The 17,905-nt window shown below is 36.4% G+C and overlaps 4 protein-coding genes and 1 long non-coding RNA gene across 15 annotated transcripts in view; 3 read left to right on the forward strand and 2 right to left on the reverse strand.

Annotated features, from left to right (window-relative positions):
* The window catches only part of LOC105142691 (GPI-anchored adhesin-like protein), a 5,527-nt gene extending 1,575 nt beyond the window's left edge, over nucleotides 1–3,952 (forward strand). For both annotated transcript variants that reach the window (XM_011050448.1, XM_011050450.1), the window contains exons 4-11: nucleotides 6–947; nucleotides 1,092–1,180; nucleotides 1,308–1,411; nucleotides 1,505–1,604; nucleotides 2,029–2,104; nucleotides 2,208–2,322; nucleotides 2,425–2,956; nucleotides 3,162–3,952. In XM_011050448.1, the coding sequence (XP_011048750.1) occupies nucleotides 6–947; nucleotides 1,092–1,180; nucleotides 1,308–1,411; nucleotides 1,505–1,604; nucleotides 2,029–2,104; nucleotides 2,208–2,322; nucleotides 2,425–2,956; nucleotides 3,162–3,723 (2,520 nt within the window). In that variant the 3' untranslated portion in view covers nucleotides 3,724–3,952. The remainder of the gene's footprint in view (nucleotides 1–5; nucleotides 948–1,091; nucleotides 1,181–1,307; nucleotides 1,412–1,504; nucleotides 1,605–2,028; nucleotides 2,105–2,207; nucleotides 2,323–2,424; nucleotides 2,957–3,161) is intronic.
* Nucleotides 3,953–4,573: 621 nt separating this feature from the next.
* On the reverse strand, nucleotides 4,574–6,024 carry LOC105142690 (60S ribosomal protein L36-2-like). Its single transcript, XM_011050447.1, has 4 exons — nucleotides 5,923–6,024; nucleotides 5,402–5,505; nucleotides 4,995–5,194; nucleotides 4,574–4,863 (listed from the first exon to the last, which is right to left on the reverse strand). Exons 2-4 carry the CDS (start codon nucleotides 5,501–5,503, stop codon nucleotides 4,833–4,835), a joined length of 333 nt encoding a protein of 110 aa, XP_011048749.1. The 5' UTR covers nucleotides 5,504–5,505; nucleotides 5,923–6,024; the 3' UTR covers nucleotides 4,574–4,832.
* Nucleotides 6,025–6,690: 666 nt separating this feature from the next.
* LOC105142688 (alpha/beta-Hydrolases superfamily protein) lies at nucleotides 6,691–11,135 on the forward strand. Of its 4 annotated transcripts, XM_011050444.1 has the most exons (7): nucleotides 6,691–6,769; nucleotides 6,934–7,336; nucleotides 7,878–8,700; nucleotides 9,347–9,405; nucleotides 9,774–9,902; nucleotides 10,005–10,140; nucleotides 10,796–11,135. In XM_011050444.1, the coding sequence occupies exons 3-7, from the start codon at nucleotides 7,996–7,998 to the stop codon at nucleotides 11,036–11,038; spliced, it is 1,272 nt and encodes a 423-aa protein (XP_011048746.1). In that variant the 5' UTR covers nucleotides 6,691–6,769; nucleotides 6,934–7,336; nucleotides 7,878–7,995; the 3' UTR covers nucleotides 11,039–11,135. The 4 variants fall into 4 exon arrangements, with proteins under 4 accessions (XP_011048746.1, XP_011048745.1, XP_011048747.1 ...); XM_011050443.1 differs by having other exon boundaries at nucleotides 6,715–7,336; XM_011050445.1 differs by having other exon boundaries at nucleotides 6,715–7,291.
* Nucleotides 7,112–17,902, forward strand: LOC105142685 (ATP binding microtubule motor family protein). 7 transcript variants are annotated; one of them, XM_011050442.1, is made up of 22 exons: nucleotides 7,112–7,177; nucleotides 12,869–13,096; nucleotides 13,250–13,433; nucleotides 13,525–13,728; nucleotides 13,847–14,036; nucleotides 14,144–14,352; nucleotides 14,438–14,682; nucleotides 14,770–14,809; nucleotides 15,323–15,385; nucleotides 15,472–15,519; nucleotides 15,613–15,660; nucleotides 15,746–15,802; nucleotides 15,918–15,974; nucleotides 16,095–16,151; nucleotides 16,238–16,291; nucleotides 16,432–16,492; nucleotides 16,572–16,855; nucleotides 16,941–16,987; nucleotides 17,280–17,301; nucleotides 17,389–17,457; nucleotides 17,556–17,594; nucleotides 17,719–17,902. In XM_011050442.1, exons 2-22 carry the CDS (start codon nucleotides 12,909–12,911, stop codon nucleotides 17,761–17,763), a joined length of 2,211 nt encoding a protein of 736 aa, XP_011048744.1. In that variant the 5' UTR covers nucleotides 7,112–7,177; nucleotides 12,869–12,908; the 3' UTR covers nucleotides 17,764–17,902. The 7 variants fall into 7 exon arrangements, with proteins under 7 accessions (XP_011048744.1, XP_011048741.1, XP_011048742.1 ...); XM_011050436.1 differs by lacking the exon at nucleotides 7,112–7,177 and adding an exon at nucleotides 12,512–12,718 and having other exon boundaries at nucleotides 12,866–13,096; XM_011050437.1 differs by lacking the exon at nucleotides 7,112–7,177 and adding an exon at nucleotides 12,512–12,718 and having other exon boundaries at nucleotides 12,866–13,096; nucleotides 13,253–13,433.
* On the reverse strand, nucleotides 11,871–12,489 carry LOC105142687 (uncharacterized). The gene is made up of 2 exons (XR_845591.1): nucleotides 12,199–12,489; nucleotides 11,871–12,109 (listed from the first exon to the last, which is right to left on the reverse strand). It is a non-coding gene; the product is annotated as an uncharacterized LOC105142687 (long non-coding RNA).
* Nucleotides 17,903–17,905: the final 3 nt, after the last annotated feature.

The following is a 17,905-nucleotide window of genomic DNA, read 5'->3' on the forward strand; positions in this document are numbered from 1 at the left end:
AGCAGGAAGTTTCATTGGCCTCTGACAAGGAGGATGATAAAGTTGAGGAGAGTAAAAGTGAGGACAGAAATGATAGTGATCTGGAAAGCAAGACAGATATACAAACAGATCTTTCTTCATTTCCAGAACTTAATGAAGCACCCAGTGAAAATGTACTTGTTGACAGCACTGAGATCTCGACTGTAGACAATGTTGATTATGCTACTAGGGTCAGTGGTACCAGTAATAATGACTCTCTTCAAGAAGATTTACGATATGAATCAATTTTTGATGACAAGTCTGTTGCTCCTGAAATGACTCCCAGCTCAGAGAATTTGCCCAGTTCTGAAATTAATGCAAGTTCCCCTGTATCAACTTTTGAAGTAGATAAAAATCCTGTTTATGTCGAACCCAGCAACTTGCCAGATATAACAAATCTTAACACGGACCACCAGAGTGAATTGCCTGTCTCAAAGATAAATGAGAATTCTGATCCTTCATCAGATTCTTTTACTTCCACTGTTCTTGAACCCAATGAGCCTATGGGTGTGAATATTTCAGACAGTTCACCGATGGATTCAAGTTCAGAACCTCAAATTGTTCCTGAAGATGATACGGAAGCTGTAGCCTCACTTTCAACCAAAGAAAATGTTGATCTGAGCAATACAACACAGAACTCAGCTGAGAGAAATAGTTCTTCCCTGGAAGTGAATTACTTAGATGAAAGTGCTTTCTCAGGAACACTGTCCGAGTTTGCAAACCAAAAAGGCATAATTGCTCATAATGAAATGAAGGAAAGCAAACCATTTTCTGAACTGCCAACTCCTGAAATTTCTTTCTCCTCTGCTGGTATACCTGCTCCATCTGCAGTTTCTGCAGCCTTGCAGGTGCTTCCTGGAAAGGTTCTAGTTCCTGCAGTTGTTGATCAGCTTCAGGGACAGACATTTGCTGCATTGCAAGTTTTGAAGGTACTTCTTTGCTAATGTCTTTGCTTATCAATATTTTAGAGTGATGGTCGGGCGACCAGTGTGTATAAACTGTATTGAAAAATGTGGACTACCAATTAAAAATTTTTCTTCTTGTTCTTTTTTTCTTTTATAAATTTATTCCAGGTTATTGAGGCTGATGTTCAACCTAGTGATCTATGTACACGCCGTGAATATGCTCGTTGGTTAGTTGCTGCTAGCAGTGTTCTTTCAAGGTACGCATCTTTCTTAATAGGATGACTTGTCTAGCATTTAGCTTGAGGATTAGCATCCAACTAGCAATGCAAATTTTTCTTCAGAAGATTAAAATATGTGTTTTGACTGCCTTCTGATTGCTTGAAGGAGCACAGTGTCAAAAGTATATCCTGCAATGTACATAGAGAATGTTACTGAACTTGCGTTTGATGATATCACACCTGATGACCCTGATTTTTCATCCATTCAAGGTTCGAATTGCAGCTAAGATCTTCAATTATAATTTTAGTGGCAAAGCTTTGTTTCACAGCATTATATTTGTTAACCGAGTTGTATCCTTTTAGGCTTAGCTGAAGCAGGATTTATCTCAAGCAAGCTTTCCAATCATGATTTACTTTCTTCTTCAGTTGAAAACCAAGGTCCATTTTACTTTGCTGCTGAAAGGTGATAGCAGTTTTACCCTGCAATATTAAATGTGCTGATTTTGATACCCTGTTTAATCCTTGATGAATTTATAGTCCTGTGTTATCTCACAATTAGGCTGGTCTTTGTCCTTTCTAGAATCCAGAGCCACTATGTTTACTTCCAATTGTTCTCTAATTAGTATTTATAGTATTTATGCATCATATATGATGATGCTACCTAGCCTTGGCATTATGGTGTCATGCAAGAGACTGCGGTGCAAAATTTCTCCTCTGGCTAAGCTCAACATTATCATGCATTAAGTGTTGTATCATTTGGAATCTACCATGAAAGAATCTACCAGGATTTTTCAATCTTTTGTTTCAAATATGTGCAGCAATATTATTGTTTACAATTTCATGATTCATCTCTTTGTAATTGTACTCATCAAGTTTTGCCACTGCAGCCCTTTATCACGACAGGACCTTGTAAGTTGGAAGATGGCCCTAGATAAAAGACAACTTCCAGAAGCAGATAAAAAGGTCACAGCTTTTTCTTTCTTAATACATCTCCTTTGCTACTGTGTTGCATTTAGTCAAAATGTTTTGAGTGTTGCATTTATCTTTCTTTTGCAATTGCTTACAGATGCTATACAAGCTTTCTGGGTTTAGGGATATTGACAAGATAAACCCAGATGCATGGCCTGCACTTGTGGCTGACTTGTCTGCAGGAGATCAAGGAATTATATCACTTGCATTCGGTGAGTCATGTTAGCCTGCAGTCATATTTTCTTAATTTTGTGTTTGAGTTGGATAATTGAGATGCCTAACCCACCAACCCCCTCCTATGTGTCTCCCTAAAGGTTGCACGAGATTGTTCCAGCCTGATAAACCTGTCACAAAGGCCCAAGCTGCTGTTGCCCTTGCAACTGGTGAGGCTTCTGACACAGTTAGTGAAGAGCTTGCACGCATTGAAGCAGAATCTGTGGCAGAAAATGCTGTTTCTGCCCACAATGCTCTAGTAGCTCAAGTTGAACAGGATATAAATGAAAGTTTTGAGAAGGAGCTTTCCGTGGAGAGGGAAAAGATTAATGCTGTAGAGAAAATGGCTGAAGAGGCCAGGTGTGAATTAGAAAGGTTAAGAGCTGAGAGGGAGAAGGATGGTGTTGCCTTGATGAAGGAACGCATTGCTATTGAATCTGAAATGGAATTTCTTTCAAAGTTAAGGCGTGAAGTGGAGGAGCAGTTGCAAAGCCTTTTGAGCAACAAGGTGGAGATATCATATGAAAAAGAAAGGATTAGCAAGCTTCAAAAGGAAGCTGAGAGTGAAAAGCAGGAGATCTCTAGATTACAGTATGACCTAGAGGTTGAGCGGAAAGCCTTATCCATGGCCAGGTAAGAAAATAATAATTGCCTTTGGCATGACTGGCCAATATAAACCTGAAATGGAGTTGTCATGTTGTCCTCAACTTTAGTTCTTATGCCTGATTGCTAAAAACATTACCATAACTAATTATATCTTTCATTTTTTACATTATCATTCAGAGCTCGTGGCCTTAACTAATTACAACCGTCTTTCATTTTTTATGTTATCATTCAGGGCATGGGCTGAAGATGAGGCAAAAAGAGCAAGAGAGCAGGCAAAAGCCCTTGAAGAGGCTAGATATCGATGGGAGAAGCATGGCATCAAGGTGGTTGTTGACAGCAGTCTTGATGAAGAGAGTTCTACTGGAGTTACATGGCTGACTGCTGGAAAACAAGTCTCTTCTGTTGAAGGAACTGTTAACAGGGCTGAGAACTTGGTGGACAAGCTCAAGCTAATGGCAGATAACGTTAAAGGGAAGTCTCGAGAAGTAATTGATAAAATCATACAGAAGGTACAGGTCTTAATCTCAATTCTGAGAGAGTGGGTTGCCAAGGCATATGCAGAGACCAAAGAACTTAAAGAAGCCACCATCTCAAAGACACGGGGATCAATACAAGAATTGCAGCAGAACACAACTGAATTTAGTTTTGCCATCAAGGAGAAGGCAAGAGGATCAATGCAAGAGTTGCGGCAACATACTGCAGATTTTAGTTTGGCTGTCAAGGAAAGCACAAAGCGGGTGGCAGAAGATTGCAGGGAGGGGGTGGAGAAACTAACACAGAAGTTCAAATCGTGAATACTGCCCTGACCTCCAGTTTCTTCTCACTGTACCAGTAATAAATTTTGCAGGCAACTATTACCGAGAAATCCGAGATGTAATATTAGTTTATCAACTCTCATAATCTTCACCCTCTTTTGAAAATGCTAGTTGGGTGCTGCCACAAATTACCATCTCAAATAAAATGTAGCTTTGTATTTTAATTACTGTGAAATGGAAATGATATCCGCGCTCGTGAGATTTGTGACTATATGGATCCTTCAAATGAGAATTGCATGGGCATCAACCTGCTCATTTCCTTACCTGTTCAAGTTCAACTATGAAGATTCCACTTCTACTAATAAATTCCTCTATGATTTACGCTCTAATTATATGATTCCATATTCTCGTGCTCTGAAATGCAAGATTAGTAGCTTAAAGCGCATGTATCTTCCGACAATCTGCGCCGCGGCCAGCATGCTTGCCAAGCTTACAGAACAGGGTCGAGGATACATCGGGAGTGTCAGAGCTGAGCGTTAGAGTTTAAGCTTCAAAATGATTTTTTACGAGAATTATATTAAAGTAACATATTTTTTAATATTTATTTTTATATTTATATATTTTTAAAAACAAACTTTCAAATTTTTGGTAGTGTTCTAGCCAAGCTGCCAAACACCCCCGATAAAAGAAAAGCACGAAACTACCTGAAAGGGTGCATTCATGCCTCTAAAAAGTCCCAACATAAGCATTTGTCAGGAAGGCAAAAGCCGATCTGCACTAGCAGAATCCATATATAGGCAACGACTCGAAAGCATTTGCTACTAATGTGAAAATTAACCTTTTTCTTAGAAGTGATGAACAATGAACCACAAACCAAATCAATGATGCATGCTTTTGTAATCTTATCTCTCATAGTCCAAATAATGTATGTTCTAAAAAGGAACCAAGTTAATTTCCAAAATCACCCATGCAAATAGCTGCAGTTAATTTAAACATATTCTGATCATAAAGGAGGCACACAACATGTAGTTCTGGATAAAAAAACAACAGAATTTGCTGAAAATTAAAATAAACAAGTTACTGAGCATTGCCACTAAACAAATCCGTTCCTCTAACTAGCATCTAATAGCAAGAGACTTAAAATCAAATCACTTCTTCTTCTCACCACCCCCCGCAGACCTGCAAGAAACATTACCACAGAAGGCAATAAGAAATCATTACATGGCATAAAAGCACCTTTTTTTTTTGCAAATCTATCAAACACATCAGGTAAAACAAGGAAAAGAAAACAGAATCTCCTAGAAATATACCTCATCTTGCGGAGAACATTGGACATCTCCTCACGCTTCTTCTTAGCTCTTTTGTGTGTCCCAAGCTTTCTTTTAGCCACCTTCAAAGCACGTTTGTCCTTGCCAACCTTGAGAAGCTCAGTGATCCTCTTCTCATATGGTGCAAAGCCAGCAACTTCCCTGATCAAACTTCTGACAAAAAGAACCCTTTTGCTAGATTTCTGCACTCAACTCATACATGGGAAAGAGACCACATCATATCCATAATTTATTATGTATAAAAAAAAGTCTCCTTGAACAAATTGTTAATCTAAAGTGGCCTAAAATGTCCAAAGATAAATCTAAGGAAGAATAGCAATGTAGTCCCTAAAGCGAAAAGAAGTTCAGAGTTAGTAACCATGAAACATGCTTGATAAGGAGTTACATACCCCTTTGCGATCAGAAGGACGTGGAGCTAAATCCTTCTTAGTAACTACGTGCCCCTTGTTCAAACCCACAAAGAGACCGGTATTTGGCTGTTTTGGAGCCATTGCTGAAACAGAAAAGATTGATCATTTCAGCACACAATCAAACTAACATCCCAAAGTTAAATGAATCAGGTTCAAACCATCCAAAATCCAAGTACTGAATCACACTACAGTTTAGCTCATTTTACTCTAACTACATTCTAACCTATCCAGCACAAAACAAAGAACACCAAAGCCCTCAATACCACAAAACATAAGAATGCATCAAAGGGAAACCGAGGTCAAGTATATTTACAATTGAATCAGCAAACTAATAAATAATAAAGAAAAAGGCATATTAGCTTCATGTAAAAATAAAGCACGGGAAATCACAGCACAGACGGATTAAGCGACCCAAATTTTCCATTTTTTTTATTTCCTGACAACCTAAAACAGGAGAAAGAAAAGAAATTTACAACCCTAGTTTGGATTTGTGAAAGTACCTGTCAGATTTAGTAGGAGCGGCAAGTATGAGAAGCAGCAGAAAAATTAGGGTTTTATATAGATGTATACTTTATAGAGAGAGCTGAGGGGCAATTTAGTATTTCAATTTATTAGTAAAAGGGCTTTCGTTTCCTTTATAAACGGGCTCATCTGAAGCAAAATTCTTAACCCAACCCATTTACAAACTAACAGTAACCGCCGGTTTTTTTTTTAAAAAAACAAATTGTGAATATTTTGAATAAAAAAACTTAAATTGAGAATTTTTGAAAGCGTAGTGAAGCTTGGGTTATAATTTTTTTTAATTAATATATATGTTTAGAGTTTATATATATTATGATTAATTTTATAAATTTTAAAATTAACTATCATATAAAATTTTTATAATTCTTAGATTTGTATAAACTTTAACCCTAATTAATTAAACTATATTTTTATAATTAACTTTTAAAATTATAGACACGTTTAAAGTTACTTTTAACCCTTCCTAATTATCCAAAGAGATTATAATTTTTTTTATTAAACTTTATACATGCACACGCATTTACATTACAGTTTATTTAAAAATATAATCGAAATTATTTTTTTAAGTATTTTTTAAATAAAATAATATTTTTTTTATATTTTCTTGACAACAACAATAAAATAATATTAAAAATATATTAATTTTTTTTTTTAAATATAATCTAACCACACTCCCAAACTGTTCTTATAGGATATTTATACTTGTTAGCTTTTAAATATTGAATTGGAAAAAGTACGTATCTTTGTTGATGAAGAATCCTTGGCTTCTAGCTCCGCTCAAACTCCAATGAGAAAAGAACTCCATTCTCCCCCTCATCTGCTTGTGTAAGACGAGATTAACATGAGATGTGGATGCACGAACCCTTTTTTTCTGTTATCGATTCATGCATTTACCGTTAATAAAAGGGAAAAAGAAAGAAACTAGTCTTGTAGTCCTGGCCAATTAACCCATTCCATTCATGAATCATTGCCGATCAGAAGAACGACAGTGAAGTCCATGTCCTGTCCTCCCATTCTTATATATTTATGAAGGAGAAGAAATTATTAAGCCCTTTGCAGTTTGAACAACTCTACTCTCCCTTTGACTTGTAGTTGCAACCTGGCAGGAACACTTTAAATCTTATGTCTTTTCTGTTTCTTTTTCATTTTCAATTCCAATTAATACAACTCAGCAATACCATTACCACCAACAAGTCTACAGAATTATACATTTCAATCTCTCTCACCAAGAAGGAGGAGGAGGAGAAGAAAGCTGTCCTCTTCTTGGCAGTGTAAGAAAGCGCATGCTTCAAATTATTTGGATGGATGGAATGGAATCTTTTCTGGGTTTTCCATGGATGTTGCCCTGTAAAGTTTTCATCTTTCACCTGCTCAACTAAATTCAGATCAAGGGTATCTCTTACTTTTGTCGTGTTTTCTTTTCATTTTAATTTTACGAGTATCAAAAGCTTTGACCTCGAACCTTGGTAGTGGAGACCCAGATCAATTTTTGTTTTCAAATAGTCATCTTCTGGGCTCTCCATTAAATTGTAAAGTTTCAAGCTTTGGCTAGTGGTGTTTCCACTCCTGTACATATTCTTCGCTGATCAAGTTTCTCTCGTTATTTGTATTGATTTCTAGAATTTCCATTGCTGCCACTCTATTCTTATTTGATTTGACAATTGAAATCTTGTGCCATTTTGTTATTGGAAGGAAGCTTCTGGTGTGTGATTCTGTTTCTACTGCTCATAATATTTTGGATGTCACGTGGACTCGGTCTTTCTGCCACTCATCTTACTTTGTTTGTAGCCGTAGCACATTATCTATGAATGGAAAATTCAGCATTTTCAATTCTCTTTGAAATCTCTCCTCACGTTTTGAATCGATTTCTAATATCTAATACGTGTCTTAAAGTACTCAAACTGGTGCTCAATTGAATTCTCTCATCTTGCAGTGAGGCACATTTCGAATCATCCATCTATCTGATATTATTTCCCGACGTTCTTTTTGGAAATATCCTGCTAAATTCACGCCTCTTGATCTATGTTAGTGTGATTAGGCTTTAGGAACCAATGTCAATCTCATGTGGAGGACCTCTGCTTGAGGGTGTGTATTGTCTAGCTTGTGCTCGTTGGGCGTGGAAACGATGTCTTCACACTGCAGGTCATGACAGTGAAACTTGGGGACTTGCAACTGCTGAAGAATTTGAGCCGGTTCCTCGCCTTTGCCGCTATATACTAGCTGTTTATGAAGATGATCCTCAACACCCTCTCTGGGAACCTCCTGGAGGGTACGGAATAAACCCAGATTGGTTAATCCTAAGAAGAACGTATGAAGATAATCATGGAAGGGCGCCACCATATATACTGTATCTTGATCATGACCATGCTGATATAGTTCTAGCCATTAAGGGCCTTAAGTTTTCAAAGGAGAGTGACTATGCTGTACTTTTGGATAATAAGCTAGGGAAAAGGAAAATTGATGGTGGGTACGTCCACAATGGGCTATTGAAGGCTGCTGGTTGGTTTTTGGATGTGGAGTGTGACATTTTGAAGGAATTAGTGGAGAAGTATCCGAATTACACACTGACTTTTACAGGTCATTCTCTAGGGTCTGGTGTAGCAGCAATGCTGACACTATTGGTAGTGCTACGCCGTGATAAATTGGGAAACATTGACAGAAGGAGGATCAGATGCTACGCGGTTGCACCTGCAAGATGTATGTCACTTAATTTGGCTATCAGATATGCAGATGTTATCAATTCTGTAGTGCTTCAGGCAAGTTTTTATCCATTTCATATTCATGGAAAACAATCTGAAGATATGCATCTAAAGAAACCTTAACAAAATTTGCCCTCCTTTTGCATTGCCAATACCCTTCATTATCAATCTGTGATATTACAGTGCACCTTTCTTTCTATGAAAATGTTCTCTTTGCTATAGCTTCTTATTATTTCATATTTGATCAATATGAAAAATGTTATTCACAGGGAAACCCCAGTATTGGTGCCCCTTGATTTGAAGCTTTTATTTCCTTGTTTTTGGTGAGAGAATAAAATATTTAATAGGTGGCAAGGCCATTTGATCAATATGAAAAATGTTATTCACAGGGAAACCCCAGTATTGGTGCCCCTTGATTTGAAGCTTTTATTTACTTGTTTTTGGTAAGAGAATAAAATATTTAATAGGTGGCAAGGCCATGAACTGCTACTGCAAAATGACTTGAGTTTGATTGCAATGAAGGGGTTGAAATATTTCATTCACATAATATTTTTTTGCGTTAAAAACTTTAAGTCTATCCATGACTTACTGTTTGGAGAGCATTGTTACTCATGGATATACTTGCCTCTGTTTGTCAAGGGTATTTTATCTGAAGAACCACTGATGAAGTTGCTAAATGTCGTGAATTATTTCACTGAACCAGGATGATTTCTTACCACGGATAGCCACGCCTTTGGAAGACATTTTCAAGTATCTTTTCTGGTACAGATCATGTTTTTCAATTACATTTTGTTTCATTAAAGTTTTTGCTTATCTTCTTGAAAAGCTAGACCATATCTGCGCCAAACACTTGCAATGCTCTCTATTTCCTCTGTAATGTTTGATTGTGGTTTTACAGGACTGAATTAACTAATGGAAGTTTAACAAAAGGGAGGCTTGTAGAACTAAGTGCTTGAACTTATATTAGCAAAAGGCAATTGTTATCTAAGAATGTAGTTAGGTGATGGCATTGATTATTTGATGGTCTAAAGACTATGAAACTTCCCCTTTCCTTTCTCTTATTTTTAATCGTGTAATATCCAATATTATTCCAACTCACTGATTCTGCTAGTTTTCTTTTTCTTCAACAGTTTGCCCTGCCTACTATGTTTGAGGTGCATGAGGGATACATGTATACTGGATGAGAAAGTGATCAAAGACCCAAGGAGACTGTATGCACCTGGTCGCCTCTATCACATTGTTGAAAGAAAGACTTGCAGGTATTACTTACATCGTGTGCAGTGTTCATGTGCTTTGTTGCATTGACCAGTTTTTAGATCCAGTAGATATTAACATCTTTGAGTTTTTGACAATGGTTGCAGATTGGGAAGATTCCCCCCAGTTGTGAGGACAGCAGTGCCAGTAGATGGGCGTTTTGAGCATATAGTTCTTTCTTGTAATGCTACTTCTGATCATTCAATCATTTGGATAGAAAGGGAAGCCCAGAGGGCTCTGGATGTAAGTTTTCAATTTCTTGGTGTTAAAATTATCCTTTTCTGGTTCATGCCAAGTTTTCAAGGCAGTTGTTGTTGTTGTTGTTTTATTTTGCTTGCATGTTGGTTGTTGAGAGGGTCTATTTGCTGGTCTGAAAGTGGCAAACTTTTGTTAGTCAGAAACAAGATGCCAAAATCCTGGACTATCTAGTACACGCTTTTCTCCTCTGCAAGTTTGTTGTGAGGGTGAGGGGATGAATGCTTGGACTTCAATAGCCTATCTTCCGTAACTTGATCTTCATGTCCATATGTTGTAAGTTCAGTGATATGTAAATCTACAGCAATCAAACTGAAATGAACGAGGTTCAATCATTTGAAGTTGCACAACGGGTTTTTTTTATGATCTTTTGAATCCACTCAAGTTCTGACAAAAACTATATGGGCTTTTAATGCAATTTAGCTGATTAGCTGATTTGGCTAGAACTCAGAAGGCACAATATCTTGGTCGTGTCATTCCCGAGTGCAAACCATTGATAGCTTGAGATAAGGGATGCGAGTTGGTATGGGTATTTTCTTGTTGCTATTTAGATGAGTTTCAGCCGCACCATGTTCTTTTAAGTTTGTTTTAAAGAAATTGCTTTCATCTTAACTTTGGCATCCTGCTCTCCTTGGTCACTCAGGTAATGGTAGAGAAAGATGATATCATGGAGATCCCAGCAAAGCAAAGGATGGAACGACAGGAGACTTTGGCCCGAGAACATAGAGAGGAGTACAGGGCTGCGCTACAAAGAGCTGTTACACTCGCAGTTCCCCATGCCTATTCATCTTCCAAGTATGGAACTTTCAATGAGGTGGCGGATTCGCACAGATGGAGTGGGGAATCTTCTTTTGGCTCTTCGAAGACGAGAGCTGGGATGAGTTGATTGAACGCCTTTTAGACAAAGATGAATCTGGTCACATGGTTATCAAGAAATCACAAAGGGATGATTGATCCTTATTCTCAACTTGGAAAAAAAAATGTGTAGATTGAAAAGGAAAATTTATTTATGAGAATTTGTTTTTTTATTTTTGAATTAATTATTTTAGTATCATTTTAATTACTAGAATTAAAGTGATATTTTATAATATGAATATCTTTGTAAATCTTCTAAAGTCAATGCAGAGAATTAAAATGGAAAAAGAGAAAAAGATTTTTTTTTTAATAATAAAAACTTATAATTTCATATAAATTATGTTTTTTTATATATGATTAGAAAAAATAATAATTTTTTTTAATAATTTTTTTAATAAATTAGATTAGATTTATTTATTATGAACCGACCAGGTCTAACTAAAATAGTTGAGGATATGTTTGTGAAAAGAGACATACTAAGATGATGATGCACTTCGGATTAGGTATTAATTATTGTAAGACAATAATGGTTCTCCAAAGACAATAAGGAATCTGATTTCATTTGTACTAGAAAAATTCTATAGTTTAAGAGATTTTTAGCTACTGGTACACCAGAAAAGGGGCAAAGATTTTATAATGCAGCAACCACGGATGAAAATTGTTCGAGCTGAGCTGCTCTCATAGAATGCCAAAAGAACCCTGTATATATGGTTGGTTCCCCTGATTACTATGGGACTGCAGGAAGAGTTGTAATGCAAGCTGAAAGGCAAGCTCGAACCTTTCTTGTTCATTACCTTGGAGCTAATATTTTGTAGTTTCTGCTGACAAATCTTCAGCAGTTCTGAAAAGGATATTTTTAGGATAAAATATAGTAGAATCATTGATTAATTCAATCAAGAAATTCTTCATAGCTAGTCTCTACAGTGAAGAGTTCTTCAGTCTCCAAAACTCAACGGAGCTCGTATCGTCTTGTGGACCTCGTAAGTTATGACCTATCTGACTCTGCAATGAATTGTATAACTCTGCTGTGGATGGGCAGTGGCTGTTTAAAATTTAAATGGCCTGCATGAGATGCCGGTTCTTACATTCATCATTGCAGAGACTGATAGACAGCAAAGAAATTCCAAGATTTTAGAAGATATGCCCAAAATGCGGTTAAAAGAAAATGGAGGCGTGGAGCAAGAGGGTCACCGTGAAAATCCAAGAAGAAGCTTCTCCTTTTAAACCAGAAAGATCTGAAATTGCTCAAGCTGACTTTGTTCGGGATTCCGGAGATGAAATAGGAGGAGGAGGAGGAGGGTTGTTGAAAGAAGAAGAAGAAGACTTGAAGGCCTCATTCTGTGAGTGACACTCGAGTGAACCCCCTTTACTTTGTTCAACGCCTCCACATCACACGGCGATATCACCTCCTTCACACGGCAATAAACTTCTTCCTTCCAATCCTCCCTCCCTCTCTCCGTGTTCTTTTCCTTGGAAAAAAGAAAAAGAAAAAAACAGAGAGGAGGAATAACACGTGGCATTAAACTTATCTTTTAAGAAAAGAAGTTCAATGTAGGGATACAAAACGCAGCGTTTAATCAAATTGAATTGTGCGCTACGTACGGCTCTTTCTTTCTAGGGGAGGGGATGAGAGGAGCGGCAGTGAAAGAAAAATCAAAATTTGAAAAAAGAAATACAGAAAAGAAACAGCAGAGCCCTTCCTTCTTTCAACGTCTCACTTTCCTTCTTTCCTTTTTTTTTTATTATTATCAAATTAATTACTACAAAATATCTACCATTTCAATCTCTCTCTATCTCTATCTACTAATTCAAACACACACTCTCTCCCTCCCTCCCTCTCTCTCTCTCAATCAACCAGGTAAAGAAGAAGAAGAAGAAGAAGAAGAAGAAGAAGAGTAAAGATGATTGGCGTAGCAAGAAAGCAAAACCTCAACCTCAACCCCAAGGTTCGCGTCATTGCCAAAATCAGAGGTTCCTCACATCTTGACGGTCTTTCAACTTCTTGGATTTCCGTTCACAATAACATACGTGACGGAATTTTTTCTCACTCTCTCACTTTTTCTCTTGGAGACCGACCAGTTGCTGCCAGGTTATTAATTATTTTGTCTTTTTTCTAATTAATTTTTGTGTTAGGTTAGTAGCATTTGTGCTCTGTTTGGCTTTTTAGGTTGGATGGAAAACTCTAGATTAGGTATTCATGTGTTTTTTTATTGATTTTCTGTTATTGTTGTTGTTGTTGTTGTAGTGGAGGGGGTAGTAGTAGGAAGGAGGCTTATGTGGTGGATTATTGCTACGAGCAAAACGAGAAAAATGATTTGGTTTTTGAAAGAGAAGTTAAGCCTTTTATTAATGAAGTTTTTGATGGCCGTAATGCCACGATTATTGCTTGTGGAGCAAGGGGCACTGGAAAATCCTACCTCTTTCAGGTCTTTTTCCTCATTTATTTTATTACTATCATCAATTTTTTATTTATTTGCTGACATGTAAGAGTGAGAGGTGTTGTTTGATTTTTTCAAGGGTACGGATGATGAACCGGGTCTGACAGTGTTGGCTGTGGATGAAATGCTTCGATTGGCTGCGGATAAGGGGAAGTCCATTGCCGTTTCCTTTTATGAGGTTGATCAAGATCATCATGTCAAAGACTTGTTGGATCCCAATCGACAACAAGTTTTTGTATTGAAGGATGCTCATGGAAAAACACAATTAAAAGGACTTTCTCAGGTGTGATGATGTTTATATAGTATTTATGGTTTGATTTTGGTCTGAGATACTATTGATGATGGTTTCTGTGTTGCAATTGAATTGTTGTTTTATTTGTTTTCGATGTCTTTTGTTTCAGGTTCCGGTGACATCCGTGTATCAATTTCACAATTTCTATGGTGGTGGGACTAATCCACGTAAATCTATTCAGAAAGCAGTGACTGAACTTCCCAAGAGAAGTCATAAAGGGTTGATAGTATATGTATCGTCTCATGGTGGAGAAAAGTTGGACGTTTCTGTCAGCAAATTGAATTTTGTTGACTTGGCAGGTTAAAACCAAACTCTTTTTGTATACATTTTCATTTTTTTATTTGGTTTTTTTGTTAGATTCTAAATCCTTGGTTGTCATCTTCGTCATTTTTGTTGTGTTTATTAGGTTATCAGGATGCTAGAAGGAAGAGTATTGATGGACATAGTTTGGTTGAGAGTACAAGGAATATTAATAAGTCCATTCATGCCATTCATAATGTTGTTTACTCTTTGAAAGCAAATGAAACTCATGTGCCATACCGGGAAAGTAAGATCACTACCATGTTGCAAGATTCACTAGGAGGGGCTGGCAGAATTTTGATGGTCACTTGCTTAGTGAGTTTTGGCTTGTTCAATTTCATGAGTTTTTTAAGTCATAGTTTTTGTTTTCAGTTGTTCTATTTCTCACCCCTGAATGCAGAACCCATCTTTTTGCCAAGAATCTATTTACATGGTGAAATTAGCATCTCGTTCTTGTCAAGGAACTAGTTGGGCTTTCACAGACTCCACAAAGAAAGCCAACAGCTCAGCAAGACCAATGTTGCCTTCTTCACATAATAGCCGGATGCTTGGTAGTGTTTCCATTTCTGTGAAGAAAAAAACTGTCTCTCGAGGGCACATTTCTGGAAAAAAAGCACACTGTTCAACTTCCACACTGAAAGCTAGGTATTTTCTATCATACCTTGTCAAATGAAATTACAAGGCATTTTGTTCTCCAACCGTTTCCAATTGATTTTTTTTTTCTACTTGAAGGAAACTGTTTGATGAGTCAAGTGATTTGATATCTCAGAAGGTACTTGGTTTCTTACTACTTTGTTCCTAGTATCCACGAAACAGTTTTCTTACTACTTCAAGAAAAAGAAGAAGACCCAATGATAACAGAAACAAAACAAAATCATACATACAAGTAAAATCTTTAGGTAATTGAAAGAAAACACCTAGGCTAATCTATTTAGTTCATGTATTAGGTCGTGGGAGTTTGTTTTTGAAAAGTGTTTATGCCATGGGAAGAAGACATACATTTCCTTAAGCTGTTGTTGTAAAGCTAAAATGAATGGCTATGTTACATAAGAAATAAACAATGTTTCAATAGTCAGTGCAGGACTCTGTAGGGTATTACTAGGTTTACCTAGAATAGAATAATCTTCTGAGTTCGTGTATTAGGATGTGAGACTTTGTTTGGAAAAGTGCTTGTATGAGGGGAAGTAAATTTACATCCCTGGAGCACTTGTTGCATAGCTAAAATGAATGAATGATCTGTTATACAAGAAATTAAATACGGTTCTGTTATGATAAGCCTCTCTAGATTACTGTGCAGCCAAGTTCCTCAAACAATGTTCCAACAGTTGAATCTGTTATGCATGAAGAGGTGTGGTTTATCTAGATTTTCCTTGTTATCTATCAAAGGAATGCATTTGGTCATGACATTTGTTGATAAAGCTTCATTTTGTACAGGACCAGCTCACTTCAAATGTTGCCAAAGAAGCATCATCTTTGGTAATACTAATGTTTTACCCCAACTGCTTTTAGTTATCTTCACGTCTTTTTTAGATTATAATATCTTGCAAATGTCTGAGCGATTAATAGCTGATGCAGGAAGCTGTATCATTGCTCGCTCATGAGGATTCAAACTCTGTTTCTGTGGTGGGTACAGGCCATGAACATCAAATTTTTACAGTTAATGTTGTTTAGAAAAAATACAGATCAAAAAGTTTCATTACCTTCTCAGGATGTTTCTCCTGTAGCAGCAGTTTCTAGTACTTGTGAAACTACAATACTTGATAAGGTAAATAGCTGCTTACTTGATGAACCTCAATCTTTTCTGTAAAATTAACAGTTAGTTTTACAGTTAATGTTGTTTATAAAAAAATACAAATCTAAAAGTTTCAATACCTTCTCAGGAAGTTTCTCCTGTAGCAGCAGTTTCTAGTACTTGTGAAACTACAATACTTGATAAGGTAATTAGCTACTTATTTGATGAGCCCTAATCTTTGCTGTAAAATTAACTGTTAGTCTTACAGTTGATGTTGTTTAGAAAAAAATACAAATCTAAAAGTTTCAATTCAATACCTTCTCGGGAAGTTTCTCCTGTAGCAGCACTTTCTATTACTAGTGAAGCTACAATACTTGATAAGGTAATTATCTACTTACTTGATGAGCCCTAATCTTTGTTGTTTATAATGTTTAGAAAATTACAAATATAATTCCAATTCTTTCTCAGGAATCTTCTCCACTAGCTATTTCCAGTACTTGTGAAATTACAGTACTTGATAAGGTAATTAGCTACTTTCTTGATGAGCCTTAGACATGGAAAAAACCACAATTGTTTATGGTTCCTTGTTTGTGACCTAGATGCCTTTTAAAACTCCTAGTTAATAATAGATCTTTCATGTATGTTATGATCTACTCATGCAGACTGACGAGCACCAAAACAGAACTGTGCTTTACACTGGAGAGTTATCTATGTTTGATGAAGGTATAAAATAAAATACGCAATACTAATGATTTAATAGACAATAATGCCGTTCTCTTGTGTAATCTTCTTATTTTACCAGGTAAAAAAATAGACAAGGAAAACAACAGTTCAATTGTCAATCAAGGTGGATCGCCACCCATTAGCGCACAATTGCAAGAACTATCAAACAGTTTGAAGTTACTATGTTCCTCAACCCCATCGTGCATAGATATAACACCAAAAAATGATGCATTTCACAATCAAACTTCAACTGATATCGGGCAACCAACAACTCCCAGCTCAAGTATGAGAGTAACTAATAGGGAAATTACAAGCTTTTGTAGTCCATGGGAAAAATTCAATGCCCGCAGCACTGGGATGAAGGTTAAATCTACATTATCTTTCCTTTATCTCCTCTTTTCAAATGCTTATCTGCAATTGCTAACATCAACCTTTTGTTCTGTTGTAGAACTCACTTGTTCAAGATTATCTTAGATTGTTGAACACAGCTGACAAGTAAGTACACTGTCAATTTTGATTATGCTTCTTGTATACTTTTAATTCTTGTTGCTTCTGATTAGGTACTTAAACTATAATCTGACTTCTATTTTGATAGAAATTTCACAATATATACATATTGTGAAAGCTGCCAAGCTGTTTCTATATTGTGACATAACACTTGCAGCTTCCATTACTGAGATTTTACAGTAACTATTCATAGTTGATTATGCAACATTAGTACCTGTGTATTACTGTTTTCTATCTTCACTTGACAAACTAAACTTGGTACTCTATTCTTTGTCAACAGGGAAGAATTGAGGAAATTGAAGGTGATTAGCGTTTCTAATTTTGTAAATATCAATGTGTGCTGTCTTATTGCTGGCATGTGATATGAATTAGAGTGATGCTTCATGCAGGGTATTGGAGAAAAGAGAGCTACTTACATCCTTGAACTTCGAGAAGAGTGTCCAGAGCCTTTCAAGAATGTAAGCATTTTTGGAAAAGCTTTTTACATGGTGTTGTTGTCTTTTTATTTCATTGGTAATTTAGTTAATGACTGTCAAGAATCATTATTGGTCAACAGCTTGATGATTTGAAAGACATCGGACTCTCAGCCAAGCAGGTTTTCTCTTTAATTCCTATAGAACTCTCTTCATATCGGCTTTTCAAAATCTGTCTGTCAAATACGTTCACTAAAAAACCAAATGCAATTTATATTTTTTATTGATATTTTGTTTGAAGTGCAGGTAAAGAGATGGCTTAAAAAGGAAGTTGGGGGACTCTTTGATTAGCTTGGCAGCTATGATTAATATGTTGGTTTGGAAGATAATTTACTTTGGGCAACCGAAAGTTGCTTTGAAACTTAATTAGAATTGATTGTAAAGTGGTTACTATATATGTATATATAAATTTGGCATGCATTATTATTCATCA

This window comes from Populus euphratica, unplaced genomic scaffold (assembly GCF_000495115.2).
Source record: "Populus euphratica unplaced genomic scaffold, PopEup_1.0 scaffold148.1, whole genome shotgun sequence".
NCBI classification, from domain to species: Eukaryota; Viridiplantae; Streptophyta; class Magnoliopsida; order Malpighiales; family Salicaceae; genus Populus; species Populus euphratica.

Bases quoted from the DNA above. Each gene is read 5' to 3' on its own strand.
- LOC105142690 (XM_011050447.1), bottom strand. From the start codon at position 5,503: ATGGCTCCAAAACAGCCAAATACCGGTCTCTTTGTGGGTTTGAACAAG. The intron at 5,195-5,401 runs GTATGTAACTCC...AGTTGAGTGCAG, and splicing joins GTCCTTCTGATCGCAAAGGG to AAATCTAGCAAAAGGGTTCT. The intron at 4,864-4,994 runs GTATATTTCTAG...TGTTTCTTGCAG, and splicing joins AATGTTCTCCGCAAGATGAG to GTCTGCGGGGGGTGGTGAGA.
- LOC105142688 (XM_011050444.1), top strand. From the start codon at position 7,996: ATGTCAATCTCATGTGGAGGACCTCTGCTTGAGGGTGTGTATTGTCTA. The intron at 8,701-9,346 runs GCAAGTTTTTAT...TCACTGAACCAG, and splicing joins TCAATTCTGTAGTGCTTCAG to GATGATTTCTTACCACGGAT. The intron at 9,406-9,773 runs GTACAGATCATG...TTTCTTCAACAG, and splicing joins ATTTTCAAGTATCTTTTCTG to TTTGCCCTGCCTACTATGTT.
- LOC105142685 (XM_011050442.1), top strand. From the start codon at position 12,909: ATGATTGGCGTAGCAAGAAAGCAAAACCTCAACCTCAACCCCAAGGTT. The intron at 15,386-15,471 runs GTGTGGTTTATC...CATTTTGTACAG, and splicing joins AATCTGTTATGCATGAAGAG to GACCAGCTCACTTCAAATGT. The intron at 17,595-17,718 runs GTTTTCTCTTTA...TTTGAAGTGCAG, and splicing joins TCGGACTCTCAGCCAAGCAG to GTAAAGAGATGGCTTAAAAA.